Below are 18,133 nucleotides of genomic sequence, written 5' to 3'. Positions count from 1 at the left end.
TAATTGTTTACGTGCCAGAGAGTAACCAGTTCTTTAATATACACTGCATTATCGAAAAAATCTATGCATGATGAGCAAGCAAACCTACTTTTCTAAGAAAGTTTGTTAATCTTGTTATTGTCGTAGTGATTCCTCTCAATAAAGAAAACACTGTTATCAAGATTTCTAAAACAGCAGCGTCAAACAACTTTTATGACTCTCATGTTGTATTAATTTGAAAAACTTCAAAACCTACGTGCAGTGGGGCGGTAGATTCGAGTAAGTAAGAACACGATCATAGTCACCATTTTTGATGTCGCGTGCCTTGGACCGTACAACCTCAGGCAACCAGGTTTTCTAAAACGACGTAGTACTCAATCCGGCGTCTTTCGTGCACCAGATTTCCGTCAAAGCTACTACAAGTATGTGTTTGATTTCGTCTTGTATTCTTGTTATCTTTCAGATGTCCAGTAAAGTCATATCGCTAATGAGGAGTGCTTCGTTACAAAGTCTTGTAATCGAAGGAAAGTAATCAATAAACTACGCTTCGCTTGAGGCCCGTAATATTGAAGATATCTCGGGCCACGTACTTAACAAATCACCCATCCCCCGCTAAGGTGGGGCGTAACCATTGTTTTTTTTTTACACCGCGATCAAGCCCAATGTTGAGAACATTTCGATAGCGTTACACAGTCATGCACCTTCACACACTAAAACAAACCACACCCTAACACTACCAAGCGTCATTTTTTAACAGCGTTACACTCAGCAAGCATTGATTACGAAAAAAAAAAACCTTGCGATTGTAACTCGCATCTTTCATCTGTCTGTGACTTTAGTATGTGTCGGAATGCTAAACTCGTTCGTCAACCTCTTCAGATAATATAGTGTTACCTAAACATGTAGAAAACCAATATAATAAAAAGTGAGATCTAAAATGTTTTGCTCCATCGGCAAATACGCTCAAACCCCAATGAGTAGGTGGAATGATGAGTAAGCGATCTTGTTTAGCCCGCAACAGGACAAAAATCTATCTATCGGGTGATCCCAGGTAGGCCCAGGAAGGTGCATGTTCCAAGGAGACAGAAAAATATGTTGATGAGGTTTAATTCATGCCCCGAAGAAGTGTCGCCATTGGGGATTTAGTTCTAGTGAGATAACAGAAGATACTACCTATGTGGTAATCCTGAAGGCAACACATTTTTAGTACACAGAGCGGGCGTTCTGGGCAATCTAATAATATCGATCTAAGTGTAAAAGGTTTTTCGCCACGTTTACAAAGCTTTATAAAAATCACCACTGGATCTTGAATATGGCCTTTCCTGTCTAAGGACCTCGTCCGAGTACGACCACTAGGCATTCCATTTGGTTTTTCGTTCTGAATTTTACTATTCGACCTTCCTGGAGTTGGTCTGTTAACCAGCTCATCGATAGAACACTTCAACCAAAAGCTCTTTATGCTGCACAGTGAGAAGGGTGTTTTGTTCCTGCTCTAGCCTGGTAGCAGCGAATTGAGGACAAGTGAATGAATGTCATCGACTTTAGACGAATTTTGGTTGGAAATGTTAGGATATGTCATGTTGTTCGCTCATATGTACAAATAGTTATTGTATAGCATTGCACATAATAACTTCTTTTTGTAGGACAGCCGTACTCAAAGAGTCTTTCAATGCGTTTATTTTGTGGCGATGGTTCTAAAATTTGTTTGTCACCAAAAAATTGTTTGACGTTAATTTGGAATAACACGACAATATTTATTCATAATGTGCGTTGATCAATTGAAAGTAACGTTCAAGTATTACCTATTCAGTTTCAGACTATTACCTCTCGTCCTTCAACAATTATAATTCCCTTATGTTTTTCTTGTTGCCTAGGCTATCATTTGACATTCTTCGATTGCTATAATTTGCATATGTTGCTTTGTGACGTTTGTGTACGGACTGTGGGGGTCTATCTATACACGGGTGCTGAAGATAAAGGATCCATTATATATTTCTCTAGGAAGCGGTATAGAAATATACAGGAAACTGTACTAAATTACATAATGTCAGTTAGAGAGATAATATACAATTTGAAACATTTTTACTTTTGAAATATGACACTAGGTGTCAAGAATTAGTTACATATTTTTAGAGTAAGCAAACAGCTATCAGGTTCGGACACAATAGATGTTCAGTATGATTAAAAAAGGTAGTGCATAAATACATCTGTTTTTTTTTTTACCTTGTTCCATATATAGGAATTTTAAGGTGAAATACGTAAATCCTAAGATCTGCTAGGAAATAAACAACACAAGTAGTCTTGCTTATAGACCATAATATCCACTTCTAATCAATGGAAGGAATGTGAAGAACCAGTTGGGTTAAAATAATCATGTGTAAGTAGCTGAAGTTAAAACACTAGATTACAAACAAAGGCAAATATAGTTGCATAAGAGCCTTCAGAGTTTCCATTACTACAAACACACCCACAACAGAAAGTGCTAATTTGGATGAAGTGCATGCACCATTATGAGGATGCTACAAATTTGTGCTTTCACATGAAGCTAGTTACCAAATGAGCCAATTAAAATTGATACCAGGTAATTTAATGCCTTAAAACTACAATCAAATTCACCCTTTATAAACAACTAGAAGCATTACAGTGTAAGGTTAACTACAAACAGGGAAAAGATTATGCTTTTTGCTTAGCCCTGTGATTGCGTGATAGTCTCTTGCGAATTTCATTGCTATTACTACAGACTTCAGCAGGAATAACTCTGTTTTTTTTTTTATGATTACTCGATATGATAGCACCATTGTTCTCAATGTGTAAGGAAACCAATACAATCCATTGAAAGCCTTTATGTTCACAGACTATTTAATGGATTTCTGATTAAAGGGTTGGTCAAAATCTATTGAAATTTTCGTGTATAAAGGTTAAAGACCTTTGTGTGTTGCAATTGTCGTGGGTTTAAGGCAAGTCCAAACGCATTATTATCTGAAGAAAGTAGGTTTAATATCGTATTTCTATGTTTTATGATATTTGCGTTAAACCAGCTTGTAGTCTATGACTATCACTTATCGGAGAGAATGACAGGAACGATCGAGCTCTTAACAATTCATATCATGTTTAGAATAGCACATAACACCGATACATGATACAAAGTAGGGTAGTGTACAAGCAAGATCAAAATATCAATGAAGATACGGTATCTTGTCTTCAAATTAACAAAAATAATGGTAAATTTTCCTTTAGGTTGTAATTATTAGAAAAGGCAGCTAATATTAATCATCTGTCATATTAATGTTTTCTTCATTATCACTATTTGAACCATCCTGATAGTGAACCGAATCATTATCATCATTTATAAAGTTCAATTGAACTTGATTTGAATCTTTTGTTGACCAAAATCTAATAAAAGAATCATCACCAACTGAACAAATTAGAGGTTTATTCGATAACCAAGTAATAGAATTCACGCAACCAATTTGATGGCCTTTTAATATTTGAATAAGTTTACCAGATTTTCTATGCCATACGTATATGTTTGAATCTATGAATTAAATTAGCTGAAATTTGATTAAAAAGTTATTAATAGCGGACCTTCACTACCACTTATTATGAAGTTTTCGTTATAACCTCCAAAAGATGATTTAATAACGTGCTGAGATTGTCGATGACCATATAATTTTTTAATTAAACAACGATTATTTAAATCCCATAGTTGTAACTCATTTGGTGCATAGTTAAATAATAGTTGAGAAGAATCTAGTGATACACTTAAAGATGAAATTTCATTCTTCATTTCAATTTGCCTATTGTGTTGTGAATAAAACATTTCGAGTGTAAGAAGTTTCAAAAAATACGAACCAAATGCAATCTCTCGTAGTCAAATCGTAGATCATCAAACGTCTCATTTCTTCTGTATAACTTAGAGTACCATCTGGTGATAAAGTCGGTTGAGGACCATCAGGTCCAATTAGTATGATCGACTTATTATTTGGAGTTAGTAAAGAATCAGTAATTCTAATTGGTAGTTGGTCCCATTTGTATAGCAAGTTACCATTCAAATCCCATTCTAATAATTTCTGATCTAATGCAGTTGAGTAAAGTATGGAGTCGTCAAAGGTGAACAATAGATTAGATATAGTTTCATCATGTTGATCATCTGATTTAAATTTGACTGTATAATTAACTGTTTCATAAAAAATTAAAACATTCTCAATTGCAATAATAAAAGTAGATTGATCGTTAGAAAATTTGATGACTGAAACGTCTTGATCAAAATCTTTTAGATGTTTAATCTTTTTAATAGAATTGTTAGTATAATCAATGGACCAAATTATGATAGATTTGTCTTTTGATGCAGTTGCGAAATAAGTTTCATCTTTCGTGAAAGAGCAATGCCAAATTTCATCTTTATGAGCTTTTATAAGGGAATTATTATAGTTTGGGAATGATAACGAATCATTTTTTAGATCGTTTAATAAACTGACTTCATTAGTATTAGAAACGTAGAAGAAGTTATCGGATTGGTATTGAATAGATTGATTTAATAAAGTGAATAATCTATTATTTGGTAACAATAGATCACTTTGAATAAAATTTTCTAGATCTTTTAAAACTATTGATCTAGATTGTTTCAAATTGTCAATTAAGAATGGGGACATTAGAAGGCAAGAAAGTTGCTTAATTTTATCATTTTGATCATGTAATAAAGGTGTTAGATAATTTCTCAAAACCTGTATAGCTTTTTGATCATTACCTGAACTTAATAACTCTTTATATTGTTGTACATAAATTAATTCCATGGAAGATTTTAAATTGTTATCATCTAAATTTAATTGCTCTAACAATTGAATTGATAGATTCCATTGACCATTGATTATCGCTGATTTCAAGGATCTAATCTCTTCTATCTCTAGATCAACATTTGACTCTCTAGTTAAAGTATTAAAAGATTCCTTCAAATCTAAACTTTCCAAAGATTGTAATATTAGCCTAATTATTTCTGTCCTATCGAAATCTCTCGCTGATAATGACATTAACTTAAATAATAGTTATATTGTAGATTCAGAACGAGATGATGGATGATGATATTAATCAAAAAAAATATAAAAAAGAAAAGTTTATACAAATATAAAAAAAATCCATTGAATTTATTCTATCAAATTTAATTGCCTTCAAATACGCCCTTTACTTGATTACCAAATTTGGTGACGTCATCAATAAAGTCACGTTTGTCTATAAATTATTATAATTAATGACTAATAAAATAAGATTAAATCTAAACTAACCAGGGTTGAAAACGTTCTTTATATCGTTACCAGTATCTTTGACTCCTTCAATGAAACTATTAAAGTCACGCTAATTAAAATAAGTGATCAATGAAAAAGGGTATAAAAAATAAACTCACTTTGTTTACGTTATCAATAGTACGAGCATTCTAATGAAAATTATCGTTAATGTGGCAACTACATTGTAATCTTACTACTCACAACATTCTCAATCTCGTTAGTTGCCTTCTTAATTGATTCAATTAAATGATTGCCTGACTACACTGTTTAAGTTCGATGACTGTGAAATATTTACAACTTACATCACGTCCTTCTAAAATTGGTAATGCTGTTGTTAATCCAGTAACAGTTAAAAAAAATACACTAGTTAATTTCATTCTTCCTCTTTATTGATTTATTTTTTTATCTTGATTGTTATGTACAAACTTTTATTGGCTCCAATTCATTCGGGAGGATCATATGAAAGAAAAAATTTTCATTACTATCATCGGTTAAAAAAACATTGATCTTTATAAAATACATTTATAGTTGGTATAATAACTTTATCATCTATCTATCCTTCGTCTTGTTAAATCTGACATTATTACCTCATAGGCTAATAATGTCATAGCAGAATTAGGCACTGTTCTTAGTAAGGTGACAGATAAACCTTTATATAAACCCTTTAAACCACTTTCATTCATAATAGCTCTTATAACTTTTAATATCTCTGAACTATTCAAATGATGCTTATCTCTATTTCTATCTATTTGCAACCTAGTTCTAACAACTTCATGAGGGTATGTTGAAATTGAAGCCATCATTTTGGAAATTGAAGAACATGATAATAACTGTAATGTTGTTAATTCATTATTATCATTTGATTTCATCTTAAATTTCAATCTCTCATATAAAGGGAATTGAATAACGACGTGACTAACGCCAACTAAGGACGGTATTAATCCTTTATAAAGAGCTTTTAAACCTTCTACTTTATATATACACTTTAAGGCGTGAAATGTATGTTTGTATGGTATACTCTCCATATCTTGAGTCTATTATAGTTTAATATAACGATAAATGAATAAATAAAGGAACTAACCATAAATCTAGTTTTAACAACCCATAGTGGATTTGATAATGTTGCACCTGTTGCACCAGCTGTGGCAGAAGCAATCATATGAGTTGACCAATTAACGCCATTTGGATCTCCTTTAATAATTAATATTATATAACCTTATAAAATAATAACTCACCTGACTTAGACAGAACTGCTTTGACTTCATCATAAACTGTAAAGTAAATTGCCCAAGTTGGTAAATAGCCGAATATTGTCGGACCTAATCCTTTATAAAATCCTTTAAAGCCTTGCTCTTTTGAAATCCTTTTTATCGTTCCTAAATTATTATCTATTTAGCCTTCCGGTAGAATTTCATGAGTCGCACGACAAACCTATTACACCATCAAGTGTACGGCCTTTGAACTTCTTTTGCGCTTGTAATTTAGTTTTAATCACATCTAATGGACACGTAACGACACTAGCCACCACTCCTGCTACACCACCTGCTATAGTCGAGCTATTGAGATTGATGTTAGTTCTTAGTTCTTAGTTCTTATTTGATTATTTATTTAAGAATTTATATATATTTCTTAAATCAATTTATTCTCTACTTACTCGTGCAGTCTCCAAGATGATGCCATTCAACTCTAAAGCCACAAACAACGGCGAAAAATAAACAAACAATAATAAAAATATAAAATTATAAAATTTATATCAATTAGTTATTAATTTAATTAGCCACTACACATTACGCATGCTTCCTTATTCTCAATGCTACAAACCAACTTTTCTTGTTCAAGTTTCTTAGCTTCTAACCTAGCTTTGGCTGTTTCAAAGTCAATCTCATCCTCATCCTCAGTTTCTTCACCCAAATCAACACTTTTTGTTGGTTGATTCTCATCAGTTTCAACATGTGAAGATAGTGTACGCTTAATTGAAGGTGTATTCTCAATACCACTCACTGCTCTACTTATAGTAGCTGCTCTAATCGGTGTTGAGACACTTTTTGCTGCATTTGAACGTGCGTTTGAATCATCAAGCTTCATTCTCTCAACACTACTTGTTATACTACCAGTCTTTGATGGTGTACTTGGTTTACTCTTTTGAGTTGCTTTCGCTTCCTCTAAAGCTTGCTTATCAACAGTGAATTGAATTGCAGCTGACTGTGGTCTAGTACGTAAATAATACATACCAGTCTTTAATCCTCTTCTGTGGGCGTAGAAGTGCATAGATGTGAGTTGAGCATGTGTTGGACTAGCTAAATGTACATTCAAACTTTGACTTTGATCAATGAAGGCTCCTCTATCTGCTGCTAAATCAATTATAACCTTCTGACTAATTTCCCAAACTGTCTTATATAATTCTTTAATATCATCTGGGATATCTGAAATATTTTGAACTGATCCGCCATGTGCGATGATCCTATTTTTCATAGTATCGTTCCATAATCCTCTATCACAAAGATCTTTAAGTAACCATGGGTTAACAATTTGGAATTCACCTGATAAAACACGTCTTGTATAAATGTTTGACGTATATGGTTCAAAGCATTCATTAAATCCAAGTATTTGTGACGTTGAGGCTGTTGGCATTGGTGCAACCAAAAGTGAGTTTCTTAAACCACGTTGAGCAACTTTTTCTTTCAAACTTGTCCAATCCCAAAGACCAGTTGGTGTAACATTCCATAAGTCATATTGAAGTTGTCCTTTGCTTGCTGGACTACCGTGATATGACTCGTAAACACCAAACTCTTGAGCTAATTCTGATGATGATTCAACAGCTGCATGATATATTGTTTCAAATATCTGCTTGTTTAATAATCTAGCCTCTTCAGATGAGAATGGGAATCTTAAAAGTTGGAAAGCATCTGCCAGACCTTGAACACCTAAACCTATTGGACGATGACGCATATTTGAGTTATATGCTTCTTTAACTGGATAATAATTGACATCAATAATACGATTGAGGTTACGTGTTAAAACCTTTGTAACCTTATGTAATTCATTGAAATCAAACTGACCATTCTTTATGTAACTTGGTAACGCAATCGAAGCTAAATTACATACGGCCACTTCATCAGGTGCTGAATATTCAATAATTTCAGTGCAAAGGTTTGAATTCTTAATTGTACCAAGGTTTTGCTGATTAGATTTAGCGTTTGCGTGATCTTTATATAACATAAATGGTCCACCAGTTTCAACTTGTGAATCAAGTATAGAATACCAAAGTTTTTGAGCTTTAACAACTCTTTTAGCTCTACCTTCTCTTTCATATTTAAAGAATAATTCTTCAAATTCTTTACCCCAAACTTCATGAAGACCTGGTGCTTCATGTGGACAAAATAATGGCCAATCACCATTCTCCTGTACACGTTGCATGAACAAATCAGGTATCCAAAGTGCGTAGAATAAATCACGAGCGCGAACTTCTTCTTTACCATGGTTTTTACGAAGATCTAAGAACTCGAAAACATCAGGATGCCAAGGTTCAAGATAGATAGCAAAAGCACCTGGTCTTTTGTTGCCACCTTGATCGACATAACGAGCTGTCGCATCAAAGGCTCTAAGCATAGGTACGATACCATTTGAAGAACCATTTGTACCAGCGATATAAGATCCTGTGGCACGGATGCAATGAATGTTTAGACCTATACCACCTGCAGTTTTAGAAATGAGAGCGCAAGATTTGAGTGTATCGTAAATTCCTTCAATTGAATCATCTTGCATCGTTACTAAAAAGCAAGAAGACATTTGAGGGTGTGGTGTACCAGCATTAAAGAGAGCTTTTAACCGTTAGAAAGGCATTATGAGAATAATAATAATCTACTCACTTGGGCTAGCATGAGTGAAAGCTTTGAGTGACATAAGGTTGTATGTTTCGATGACACGCTCTAAATCGCTACCATGCTAAAGAATGTAAGTTAAAATTGAAGCTGATAAAATTGAATACTTACGATTCCGACGGCAACACGCATTAACATGTGTTGTGGACGCTCTGCGACCTTACCATTGATACGGAGAAGGTAGGACCTCTCAAGAGTTTTGAAACCAAAGCTATTAGAAATATTCAATAACATTTTCATGAAACTAGTAATGAACTCACAAATTGTAGTTGAAATCACGATCATAAAGTATAGCGGAATCAAGAACATTACGATTCTTCATTACGATTTGATAAGTTTCATCACTAATCATTGGACCTGGTTTTCCATTCCTTGGGTTAACGTAATTATAGAGATCTTCAATAACAGCAGAGAACGCCTTCTTAGTCTCCTTATGAAGGTTAGAAATGGCTATTCTGGCAGCAAGTACAGCATAATCTGGGTGCTAGTATTTACTTTAATATGTATTTATTAAATTTATCTCTTATTACTCACTTTGACTGTAAGGTATGCAGCGGTCTCTGCAGCCAGGTTATCGAGCTCAACTGTAGTTATACCTTGATGGACACCTTGTACAACTTTTTTAGTTATCTCAATGGGGTCTACATGATTTGAATCTAAACCATAACAAAGTTTGTTGATCCTGGCCGTAATTCTATTACGAAAGGGGTTAAAAATTATCGAAATTGATTAGATTAACAACTCACTTATCAAATGCGACACTCTCTTTGCGACCATCGCGTTTAAATACCTTATCAATCGTTAGATTAACAAAAGAAACGCGTCGAAACACGTACTGTCATTCCGGACATTGTGGCAAAGTTTATTTACTACGATATTTATGAGTAAATATTACGCTTATAAATTTAATTTTTACTCACTTTTAATAAGTTAATGTGAAGGGGACGTTGATTGATAATGGTGAAGAATGTCAGACGCGTTTTGACTTGAAGAATCCGTGAAATTTTTATGCGTCTTATAAATTATTTAGGTACAATGAATTATATGCCATTCCTAACTAGTAATCTTACATTGCTCACGAATACTTTAATCAATTCATCATCTGCAAAGTTAATTTACGTCATATGTAAATAGATATATCTTACACATATTGGGTAAACCGCGTTCACGCTTGAAACCTTCCTCAATCAAGAATTTTGGTCTGTGCATTTCTAATTCTAACTCGTGTGAAGGCGTCTATCCCTATTGATAAAACAAAAACGTTGTTATAGATGAACTCACTTCACTGTTTGGGCTGAACACTTGGGTAAGATCAACTTGCATTTCTTGCTGAGTATAACTAAGGCGATCTTTCTTTCTTGAATAAGTCATGTTTTGATTCTGTGGTACTGTTTCTAGAAAGTTGTGAGTATAATAAATTCTAGAAACCTAGACATACGAGGTATTTCCATGTTTATACTTATTCTCCAATCGAAAAGTCTCTTTGGGGAGTAAATCGCTAAATCAGCAACTCGTACTTTCTCAATCACATCTTTAACTTGATCTGTTCTTAAATCTTTTGTCACTCTTATTTTACGTTGACCTTTTCCAATTGGGTAGAATGAATCTAACTCTTTACTATGAGCATATTGTATTCTAGTTGGTGTCTGACTGGATTGTGATGTTCTGTCGTTAAGGATCTTATTATAATGTTTATGTTGTGACTAATTATGTAATTAATAAAAACTTGCTCTATGTATATAGATAGATTCATGGCTTACTATTGTCATATCCGATATAAATCTAAGACCATCGGTATTTGTTAGTACTGCAGGTAAATAAGTGATAAATAAAGTTATTGAAATAACTAACTGGTCTCAACTGCAACGGGTAATTCAGCTCTTTGACCTGTTTGATCAACAAATATTCCTATTTTTGCTTCAACCTGATTACATATGAGATGAGTTGATAAGCGGAGAATTTAGCTGCTAACTTCAACTTTATGTTCACAATTCCTTGCGTGTTTCCAAATCCAATCAGAAACTTCTTTAATAAATTCATCGCTTGGCTCTAAACCGAATATAGACTTCTCCATTTTCATACCAGCCACTGATTTTATAGATTTCTCTTTGTCAATATCATTTCTTTGACGCTTTAAAGGTCTTGTACTTTCTGGTTCTTCTGGTGTAGTTGATTTATGAGTAAAGTCATCGCTAGACATTTTGATGATGAAAGTAGAGATCTCAGAGATTGAGAAGTATTCGATGATAAAAATATTTAATTTGATAAATTTCATCATAAATGACTACTATCACTCCTTCTGTACAGCCATCAGCTAAGAATGGGCTTTTTAAGAGATACCTTATTATCTCAACCAGAATCTTATCATAAGAAGAAGAATTATTTATTTGGTGAAGTCGTAAGTTATAGTATTTATATACAGTTGATTACGTAGTTTATAACGAACTGTGTAGTTAGGTGAAGGTGCTTTTGGAAAAGTAAGTAAATCTAATATAATAAATAACGATTTTAAACTTATTACAGGTCATTAGAGCTGAATGGCAGTGTCATCCAGCTGGCAAACAAGACGTCGCAATGAAAGTTATCTCAAAGAAGAAAGCTCAAGGAAATGAGAAAGCTATATTCGATGAAATGGACGTTCTCAAGAATTTAGACCACCCAAATATTGTCAAGTTCTACGAATGGTTCGAATCAAGGGACAATTACTACCTTTCTTTTGAATTAGCTACAGGTGGTGAGTTATTCGATCGCATCGCACGCAAAGGTAGATTCAGCGTTAGTTCATTCACAACAGATTTCTTAACTATCCTCATCATCTCTATTTAGGAGAAAGACGCTGCTACTGTCATTAAATCTGCAGTCGATGCCATCGCTTATATGCATTCTAATGGCATCGTTCATCGTGACATAAAGCCTGAAAATATTCTCTATAAAACCAAAGATGATTCCCAAATCGTAATCGCTGATTTCGGTATTTCTCAGAGATTAGATAATGACAACGCTCAAATAACATCACTTGCTGGTTCAGTCGGATACGCTGCTCCGGAGATACTCAATAGTCAAGCTCATAGTAAACCTGTTGATATTTGGGCTATCGGCGTCGTTACCTATGTCTTATTATGTGGTTATTCTCCTTTCCGCTCTGAAGAACTCAAAGAATTAATCGAGGAAACTAACAGAGGTAAAATAGAGTTTCATGATAGATATTGGTCTAAGGTTAGCGATCATGGTGAGTTAGTAGCACGTCTGGAGCTATTCTCACATTTCTCAGCAAAGGATTTCGTGAAAGCACTTTTACAGCCAGATCCTTCAAAACGTCCAACTGCTGCAGAGTTACTAAATCATCAAGTGAGTAAAATGGATATCCCAGTATCATCTAACTCAGGATAGTGGTTCAAAGATCAAAACTTATCCGATCAAGATGTCGGTCAAGGATTGCGAGACGCATTTAACAGCCGTGAAAAGTAAGTAGCTATTACTAAATACTTGTAGTTCCTAAATAAGTACTCAGGTGGAGAAGTGCAATAAAAGCTGTGACTGCCGTTTCTAGGTTTGGAAAATTAGGTCAAGAGGCTGCAAATGCAAGATCTAATACACCTAAGGATGACGGTTATGAAAATTTCAAGAAGTTTGACTTCAACTCTAATCGTTCTTTAGGGTCTTCAGTTGCAGCTAATGCAGCTAATTCTAGACCAGCAAACGAAGTGGATGAATCAAATGTATCAGAGTACGAGAGCGCTAACGAAGAGTTTGTTTAGTTGAATTGGAGTGTTTTTGGAGTTTCATTTTATCATATTGTACGATGTATCTTCACTTTTACTTTTCAATGTTTTAGACGTGACTTTTGAGAATTATATCACGATAGTTATCAATGACACCTTCATAGGTCAGCTGAAGAGCTGCTTTACGTTCTTCGGGTGTCAAATCGATTAATTGTTCCTATTATACGTTAAAATTATCATCAGAGTTAAGTAACTCACATAATTGAAACGGTAAAGGCGATCTTTGACCTATATTGAATCATTAAAAATTATCATAGGTAAGTAAGAAGTAGACTTACAAGTAGTCTAAATCTTTTTAATTGTTCTTGATTCTTTGGATCGAGTTTATGTAATAAAAGCATCTCAATAAGACGAAGAAATTGACGTCTGGCTACTTTAAGCTTTTTCCTTTCTTGCTCTATCCACTGTCTATCTATATCCAAAGCTGTCTTGTTTTCAAGAAGCTTCATTTCGTTCAACCAGCGAAGGTCGTTAATGTCACGCAGGATATCAAAAGCCTCAGAAGGATCCTCAACGCCCAATTCTATAACATCTTGTCTGCTTAAAACATCACTACGAATCGAATTGTATAACTCTGAGGCATGACCTTGTCGTTGGTATGGAGGTAGAATCAGAAATTGCCTGTAGCTTTAGGTTAACTGAATTGTAAACAGAAAAAACGACTGACGATAAGCGTTGTCTATGTCCAGTAGGAAAATGATAAAAGGAGTATAAAGATGAATAGCCAACAAAATGATATGCATAACTTCCATCCTCTCTGCATCTCCTTTCAAATAAAGTGAAGAATTCCCAGTTATCATCATCTTCATCTAGGTAGTTCGCTGCTTCAATAAACTAGCTTTATTAGGAAGTTTTGGTACGCTATCATGACACTCACTAGTAAAAGGAAGAACTGCATACGTCTATTGAAGTCTTTCCATCCAGCCGTTTGCCAGGATGATCTGTATATTTCATAAACGACGTCACCTTCTTCACCAGTGATTGATCCGTTTGAAGTTTCAACTCTCCTTCTCTTTCCTTTACCTTTACCTTCTGACTTAGCAGAATTACGAGTGTAGGACGTTACTAGTTCTCCTGGTGGTCTAAACTCCTTTGCATCGTCCTTAACAATACTATCAAAATCGCCCTTTTCTTTATCGAATTGTTATTGAAGAAAGATATAAGACACGTATAAACGCACCTAAGGGTATAAATTCTTCAAGCTTATCTTCAACGTTATCAGCGTCATCTTTTTTTCCTTCGTAGCTAACTCTCAATTGAGATCTTAAAGAACCTGAAGCCATATCGAGCTAAAGTTATTATGAGAAGACACGTAAAATACTAATAAAATAAAGCTTACATTGATTCGTAGGTTCTTGTACCCATATATTTGCTCTTCTGTTCCAAATATTGGGTATGTAAACTCAGGATTCCATGGTCGCGTCAATCTTAACTCTTCCTCAGATTCCAAGAGGTTTTCATCTAGTTCTATCCTGCCTTATTAATTGTTAACATCATTTTAGTTATAAATAGTTTCTACTCACGTAATCTTATCTCTAAAGCTTCGTTCGACGATTTCGCGAATTCGGTGGTCATAGCAAGTTACAAAGAAATCAAACATGTTAACATAAACTTTTACAATTAGTTTTCATCTGAATCAGAAATTATATCTTTAGAGAGTTGACTTAAAGGTTGGTCAATAACGTTCATCGTTAAGCATACTCACTAACCTTGTTTTCACTTTCTTCCTATCTGCATCGTCATTCTCAGCTGTTGAGGTACGTCTCTTGCGACTCTAATACAATGTTAGCAGATATCTCTCTTTATTCATGAGTCTTACCTTCGACTTCGTCGTCTTAGGCTTTTCTTCTTCACCTTCGTTTTCACCTTCAGCCTCAGACAAAGGTTGACTCTCTTGTTTCGCACCATCGTCTTCACCGTCTGACCCCTGCTTCCTACGTAGCTTCTTCTTCTTGTTTGTTTTGCGTTTAGGTTTCTTAACTGGTTCATTTTCGTCACTTTCATTACCATCCTCCGTCTCTTTACGCTTTTGTTTACTCTTTTTCTCTGTTTTACTCTTCTCCTCAGCCTCTTCTTCAGCTTTTAAGGTCTCTCGTAAGTTTTTGATATCTTCATGAGCCTGTTTACGCTTTTCTGCAAGTTCCTCACTACGCTTCTTGATCATTTCTAATCTATGAGCCTATAAAATTGTTAATCAGTTTTACGAATCTAATAAACTCACCTCATCTTCTTTAGCTTTCTGTAAAGCAGCTTCTTTCTCACGTCTTGACTTTTCAGTCCTTTCATGTCTCTCAGCTTCGAAAACCTTTTGCTTTTCAATCTCAGATGGACCGCGTACAACAAGGCCTTCACCAAATGCTTGACGTTGTTCAGCCAAATCAACACTGAAAGGTACAGTAGCTGGATCTTCTGCGGCAAGTTTACCGAATAGTCTACTTTGATCAGCTAACATCAGACAGATATGAAATACTTACTCCTGTGACTCCACTGAAAGATCAATCGCCTTCTGTAGGTCTTGTAAAGATCTTTTATCACTTGGTGTGTCTAAAACTACTTGTAACATCTTCTGCTCTATCATAGCAATGTTGTATTTGATAGACTTATCCTTAGGAGCCTTCACCGATGCAGTTTGGGCTAGAGTGAGTGATTTTTCTAGATAATGGAATTCAGATCTCTGTACTCCTTTACTGTAGTTAGCCCGACATGCATGTAAAAGTGTAATGGTATCTTCATTCTTAGATAAACCATGTTCGTACTTTAGATAATTTAGACACATCCTAGTGTTAGTATATTACGTACCACTTCAACAGCCTTGTCAAATTCGTCTTGAGCATAGAAACAATGTCCCATATTAATGTAAACACACGCTTCATCTAGACTATCTCTGATCTTTGTAAATATTGACAGTGCTTCCCGTCTCGATTTAGCATTATCTTCTTCACTAGGTTCTTCCTTGTCACGACGTGAAGAATCTGGTACCACATTCTCTGCGATAGCAATAGCAAGACCTTGCGCTGCATAAACGCATCTTGGATCATATCTAAGTGCCTTCTCCCAATAAATTATTGCTTCTCTAAATTGTCTTTCACGGTCCTTGGCTTCTGAAGTACCAGTTTTAACTCGCATATCTCTTGATTTTATATACGTAATCCATCCAGAGACACATAGAGCATAGACATCATTTGGTGCTATTTTCTTAAGTGTATCATCACAGAATCGTTTGGCAGATGATACATCATACTGTAATAAGAAGTGAGTGTAGAATGCTCTAAGGTTTTTGTGATCATTCCATGTGGTTAGCACTTCTTTAAGTAAAGTATGCGCCTCGTCTGGTCTCTTTTCATCTATATATAAAGATGCCAATCGTACTTTACATTCAAAGTATTCCGGATGTTCAATGAGCACTTCATTATATAACCTCCTAGCTTCTTGATGGTCTCCCATATCCTCAAGTAGGCGACCCAAATTATACTTAATAGTACACGAATGTTGTTCTATGTTAACCTTCTTAATACGGAAATCTGGAGTGTTGGATTCGCCATTCGTAAGCCTCTCTACTGCTTGTAAGAGATAAGCCTTTGCATTTGCAACATTGCCCCTTCTGGCCGTCAGTACCGCCACGTTATTGAGCATTTCAATTGGTATTGATAATCCTTGTTGACTTCTTAAAGTATATGCCCGTTCATACGCTTCACTAGATTTCTGTAAATTATCTTTCTCCCATATCTTTGCAAGCTCGATAAACGTTTCTGCTTCATTTCCGAGACCCCTTAATGAACCTTCCTCAGTTGAACCTTTCATTACGAGTTTGAGGAATCTATCAAATAGATCTCGTGCAGATTCCCTATTCTTATGTAACTCACTGGTAGAAATACCAGGTAAAACTTTTGAGCGTAGCGTAGCTAATATTAGAAGGGCTTCAGGCATCGGACTTCCTTTCTGAGTTTGACCTTGAACGAGTTTGTCAAAGTGATGGACAGCTTGCATCAGCGTTTCATCTGTCAACAAAAGTTGTCCCCTTCCTAATTGAGCTATAATATTGTTTGGAGAGCGCTCCAATGCAACTTTATAGCAACGAAGAGCATCTTCTGTATTCTTGTTATAATGATGAACACGACCCAGATTGTTATGAGCATCAACAAGTACGGGTATCGCATCCGCATATTGTATTGCGCGTTCAGCGTATCTGATAGCAGTTGGCATCTTTCGCTTTCCAAGGAAGTAATAAGCCAAGACATTGGCAGCATTTGAGTTGTACTCGTTCAATTTATAGGCTGTATGAACGTACTGAATACCCTTGCTGTAAGATTTCATACGATAATGATCAGGCTCGTTAGGTTTCTTGGCTTCATTTATGTTCAGAAGTCCTAAAAGAAGTTGTGGTGCATACAACGTCGGATTCTGCGATGTTTAGGCAATTTACTAGTAGTGTAAGAAACTTACCAGATGAGAGCTACGTTTCCAAGCTGCTTGCGCCTCTTTTGGACAATTAAGTTGCCAAAAACATAACCCAATCCCGATTCTTGGATCTGGCATCAGATTTGGAGATATCCTAAGAACTTCTTGATAGACGCGCAAAGCCTCAGCGTAATGACGCTTGACGTGTAGTACTCTGGCTTTCCCCATTAGCGCAAACACGTTACGGCTGTAACCTTTCAAAATGCTGTTAAAAGTACTTAAAGCGGCATCCAAATTTCCTTGTGCTAATTGCAAAGACGCTTTACCAAGATATAATGGAGAATTGATCCTAGGGGTCTCACCCTCGCTTTGAAGTGCCTTATCAGCCTGTACGAACTGAGTAGCGGCAGCTGTCAAGTATTCTTTGCGGCTTTTGATATCATGACTAAGTCTATCGTGTTTAGCGTTGTTCAAGACTAATTTTGGTGCGTTTCTCGCCAAATCGAGGTAGATATTTCCTTTCAAAGTCGCAAACTTGGAAATGCTGACTGCATCACGTTGAAATACTGTAGATAATTAATTCAGCTATAGGAATGTAATAAATGCAGACCTTCAGTAGCTCTAGAACATATAATCTCCGCATCCCACAGTTTACCAAGTAGCCAGTACTTTCTGATCACTTTGACCCATGGCAAAGCCATCTGTATGGTAGATAATTCATGGAGCGCATCCTTTGCGCTAGTCTGATAAACGTCGAGCGTGGAGCCATTCGGAAGCACCACAATCGTAGATTCGCTCATGACTGTCAAGTTGA

The 18,133-nt window shown here is 35.3% G+C and overlaps 7 protein-coding genes across 7 annotated transcripts; 1 reads left to right on the top strand and 6 right to left on the bottom strand.

Moving 5' to 3' along the window:
* Positions 1 to 3,245: 3,245 nt before the first annotated feature.
* On the bottom strand, positions 3,246 to 5,635 carry WALSEDRAFT_27671 (WD40 repeat-like protein; the record flags this gene model as incomplete). Its single annotated transcript, XM_006956956.1, has 8 exons — positions 3,246 to 3,514; positions 3,565 to 3,776; positions 3,832 to 5,009; positions 5,162 to 5,205; positions 5,259 to 5,328; positions 5,378 to 5,407; positions 5,460 to 5,516; positions 5,561 to 5,635. The coding sequence occupies 8 exons, from the start codon at positions 5,633 to 5,635 to the stop codon at positions 3,246 to 3,248; spliced, it is 1,935 nt and encodes a 644-aa protein (XP_006957018.1).
* Positions 5,636 to 5,747: 112 nt separating this feature from the next.
* Positions 5,748 to 6,940, bottom strand: WALSEDRAFT_53776 (mitochondrial NAD transporter; the record flags this gene model as incomplete). Its single annotated transcript, XM_006956955.1, has 5 exons — positions 5,748 to 6,292; positions 6,340 to 6,449; positions 6,494 to 6,634; positions 6,690 to 6,814; positions 6,913 to 6,940. Coding segments are annotated over 5 exons (893 nt in total), but the record flags the coding sequence as incomplete, so codon positions are not given.
* Positions 6,941 to 7,002: 62 nt separating this feature from the next.
* On the bottom strand, positions 7,003 to 10,087 carry WALSEDRAFT_31633 (hypothetical protein). Its single transcript, XM_006956954.1, has 8 exons — positions 10,060 to 10,087; positions 9,976 to 10,008; positions 9,886 to 9,929; positions 9,674 to 9,833; positions 9,400 to 9,623; positions 9,251 to 9,350; positions 9,128 to 9,203; positions 7,003 to 9,079 (listed from the first exon to the last, which is right to left on the bottom strand). The coding sequence occupies exons 2-8, from the start codon at positions 9,988 to 9,990 to the stop codon at positions 7,032 to 7,034; spliced, it is 2,667 nt and encodes an 888-aa protein (XP_006957016.1). The 5' UTR covers positions 9,991 to 10,008; positions 10,060 to 10,087; the 3' UTR covers positions 7,003 to 7,031.
* A 92-nt stretch (positions 10,088 to 10,179) lies between these two features.
* WALSEDRAFT_15794 (mRNA triphosphatase CET1) lies at positions 10,180 to 11,213 on the bottom strand (the record flags this gene model as incomplete). The annotated part of the gene is made up of 7 exons (XM_006956782.1): positions 10,180 to 10,241; positions 10,285 to 10,375; positions 10,421 to 10,533; positions 10,578 to 10,842; positions 10,900 to 10,946; positions 10,991 to 11,063; positions 11,112 to 11,213. 7 exons carry the CDS (start codon positions 11,211 to 11,213, stop codon positions 10,180 to 10,182), a joined length of 753 nt encoding a protein of 250 aa, XP_006956844.1.
* A 246-nt stretch (positions 11,214 to 11,459) lies between these two features.
* Positions 11,460 to 12,897, top strand: WALSEDRAFT_62994 (Pkinase-domain-containing protein; the record flags this gene model as incomplete). The annotated part of the gene is made up of 7 exons (XM_006956953.1): positions 11,460 to 11,537; positions 11,593 to 11,616; positions 11,663 to 11,914; positions 11,966 to 12,368; positions 12,411 to 12,487; positions 12,530 to 12,603; positions 12,651 to 12,897. 7 exons carry the CDS (start codon positions 11,460 to 11,462, stop codon positions 12,895 to 12,897), a joined length of 1,155 nt encoding a protein of 384 aa, XP_006957015.1.
* WALSEDRAFT_31632 (TPR-like protein) lies at positions 12,852 to 18,107 on the bottom strand. Its single transcript, XM_006956951.1, has 15 exons — positions 17,930 to 18,107; positions 17,365 to 17,885; positions 15,721 to 17,322; positions 15,396 to 15,676; positions 15,143 to 15,353; positions 14,741 to 15,100; positions 14,631 to 14,695; positions 14,445 to 14,584; positions 14,261 to 14,397; positions 14,102 to 14,210; positions 13,799 to 14,052; positions 13,589 to 13,755; positions 13,200 to 13,542; positions 13,120 to 13,149; positions 12,852 to 13,078 (listed from the first exon to the last, which is right to left on the bottom strand). Exons 1-8 carry the CDS (start codon positions 18,018 to 18,020, stop codon positions 14,542 to 14,544), a joined length of 3,174 nt encoding a protein of 1,057 aa, XP_006957013.1. The 5' UTR covers positions 18,021 to 18,107; the 3' UTR covers positions 12,852 to 13,078; positions 13,120 to 13,149; positions 13,200 to 13,542; positions 13,589 to 13,755; positions 13,799 to 14,052; positions 14,102 to 14,210; positions 14,261 to 14,397; positions 14,445 to 14,541.
* WALSEDRAFT_62993 (acyl-CoA N-acyltransferase) lies at positions 12,971 to 14,496 on the bottom strand (the record flags this gene model as incomplete). Its single annotated transcript, XM_006956952.1, has 8 exons — positions 12,971 to 13,078; positions 13,120 to 13,149; positions 13,200 to 13,542; positions 13,589 to 13,755; positions 13,799 to 14,052; positions 14,102 to 14,210; positions 14,261 to 14,397; positions 14,445 to 14,496. The coding sequence occupies 8 exons, from the start codon at positions 14,494 to 14,496 to the stop codon at positions 12,971 to 12,973; spliced, it is 1,200 nt and encodes a 399-aa protein (XP_006957014.1).
* Positions 18,108 to 18,133: the final 26 nt, after the last annotated feature.

The sequence above is a fragment of the Wallemia mellicola genome (assembly GCF_000263375.1).
Source record: "Wallemia mellicola CBS 633.66 unplaced genomic scaffold WALSEscaffold_4, whole genome shotgun sequence".
Lineage (NCBI taxonomy): Eukaryota > Fungi > Basidiomycota > Wallemiomycetes > Wallemiales > Wallemiaceae > Wallemia > Wallemia mellicola.
The sequence above is the reverse complement of the archived record's forward strand: the minus strand, read 5'-3'. Positions and strand labels throughout refer to the sequence as shown.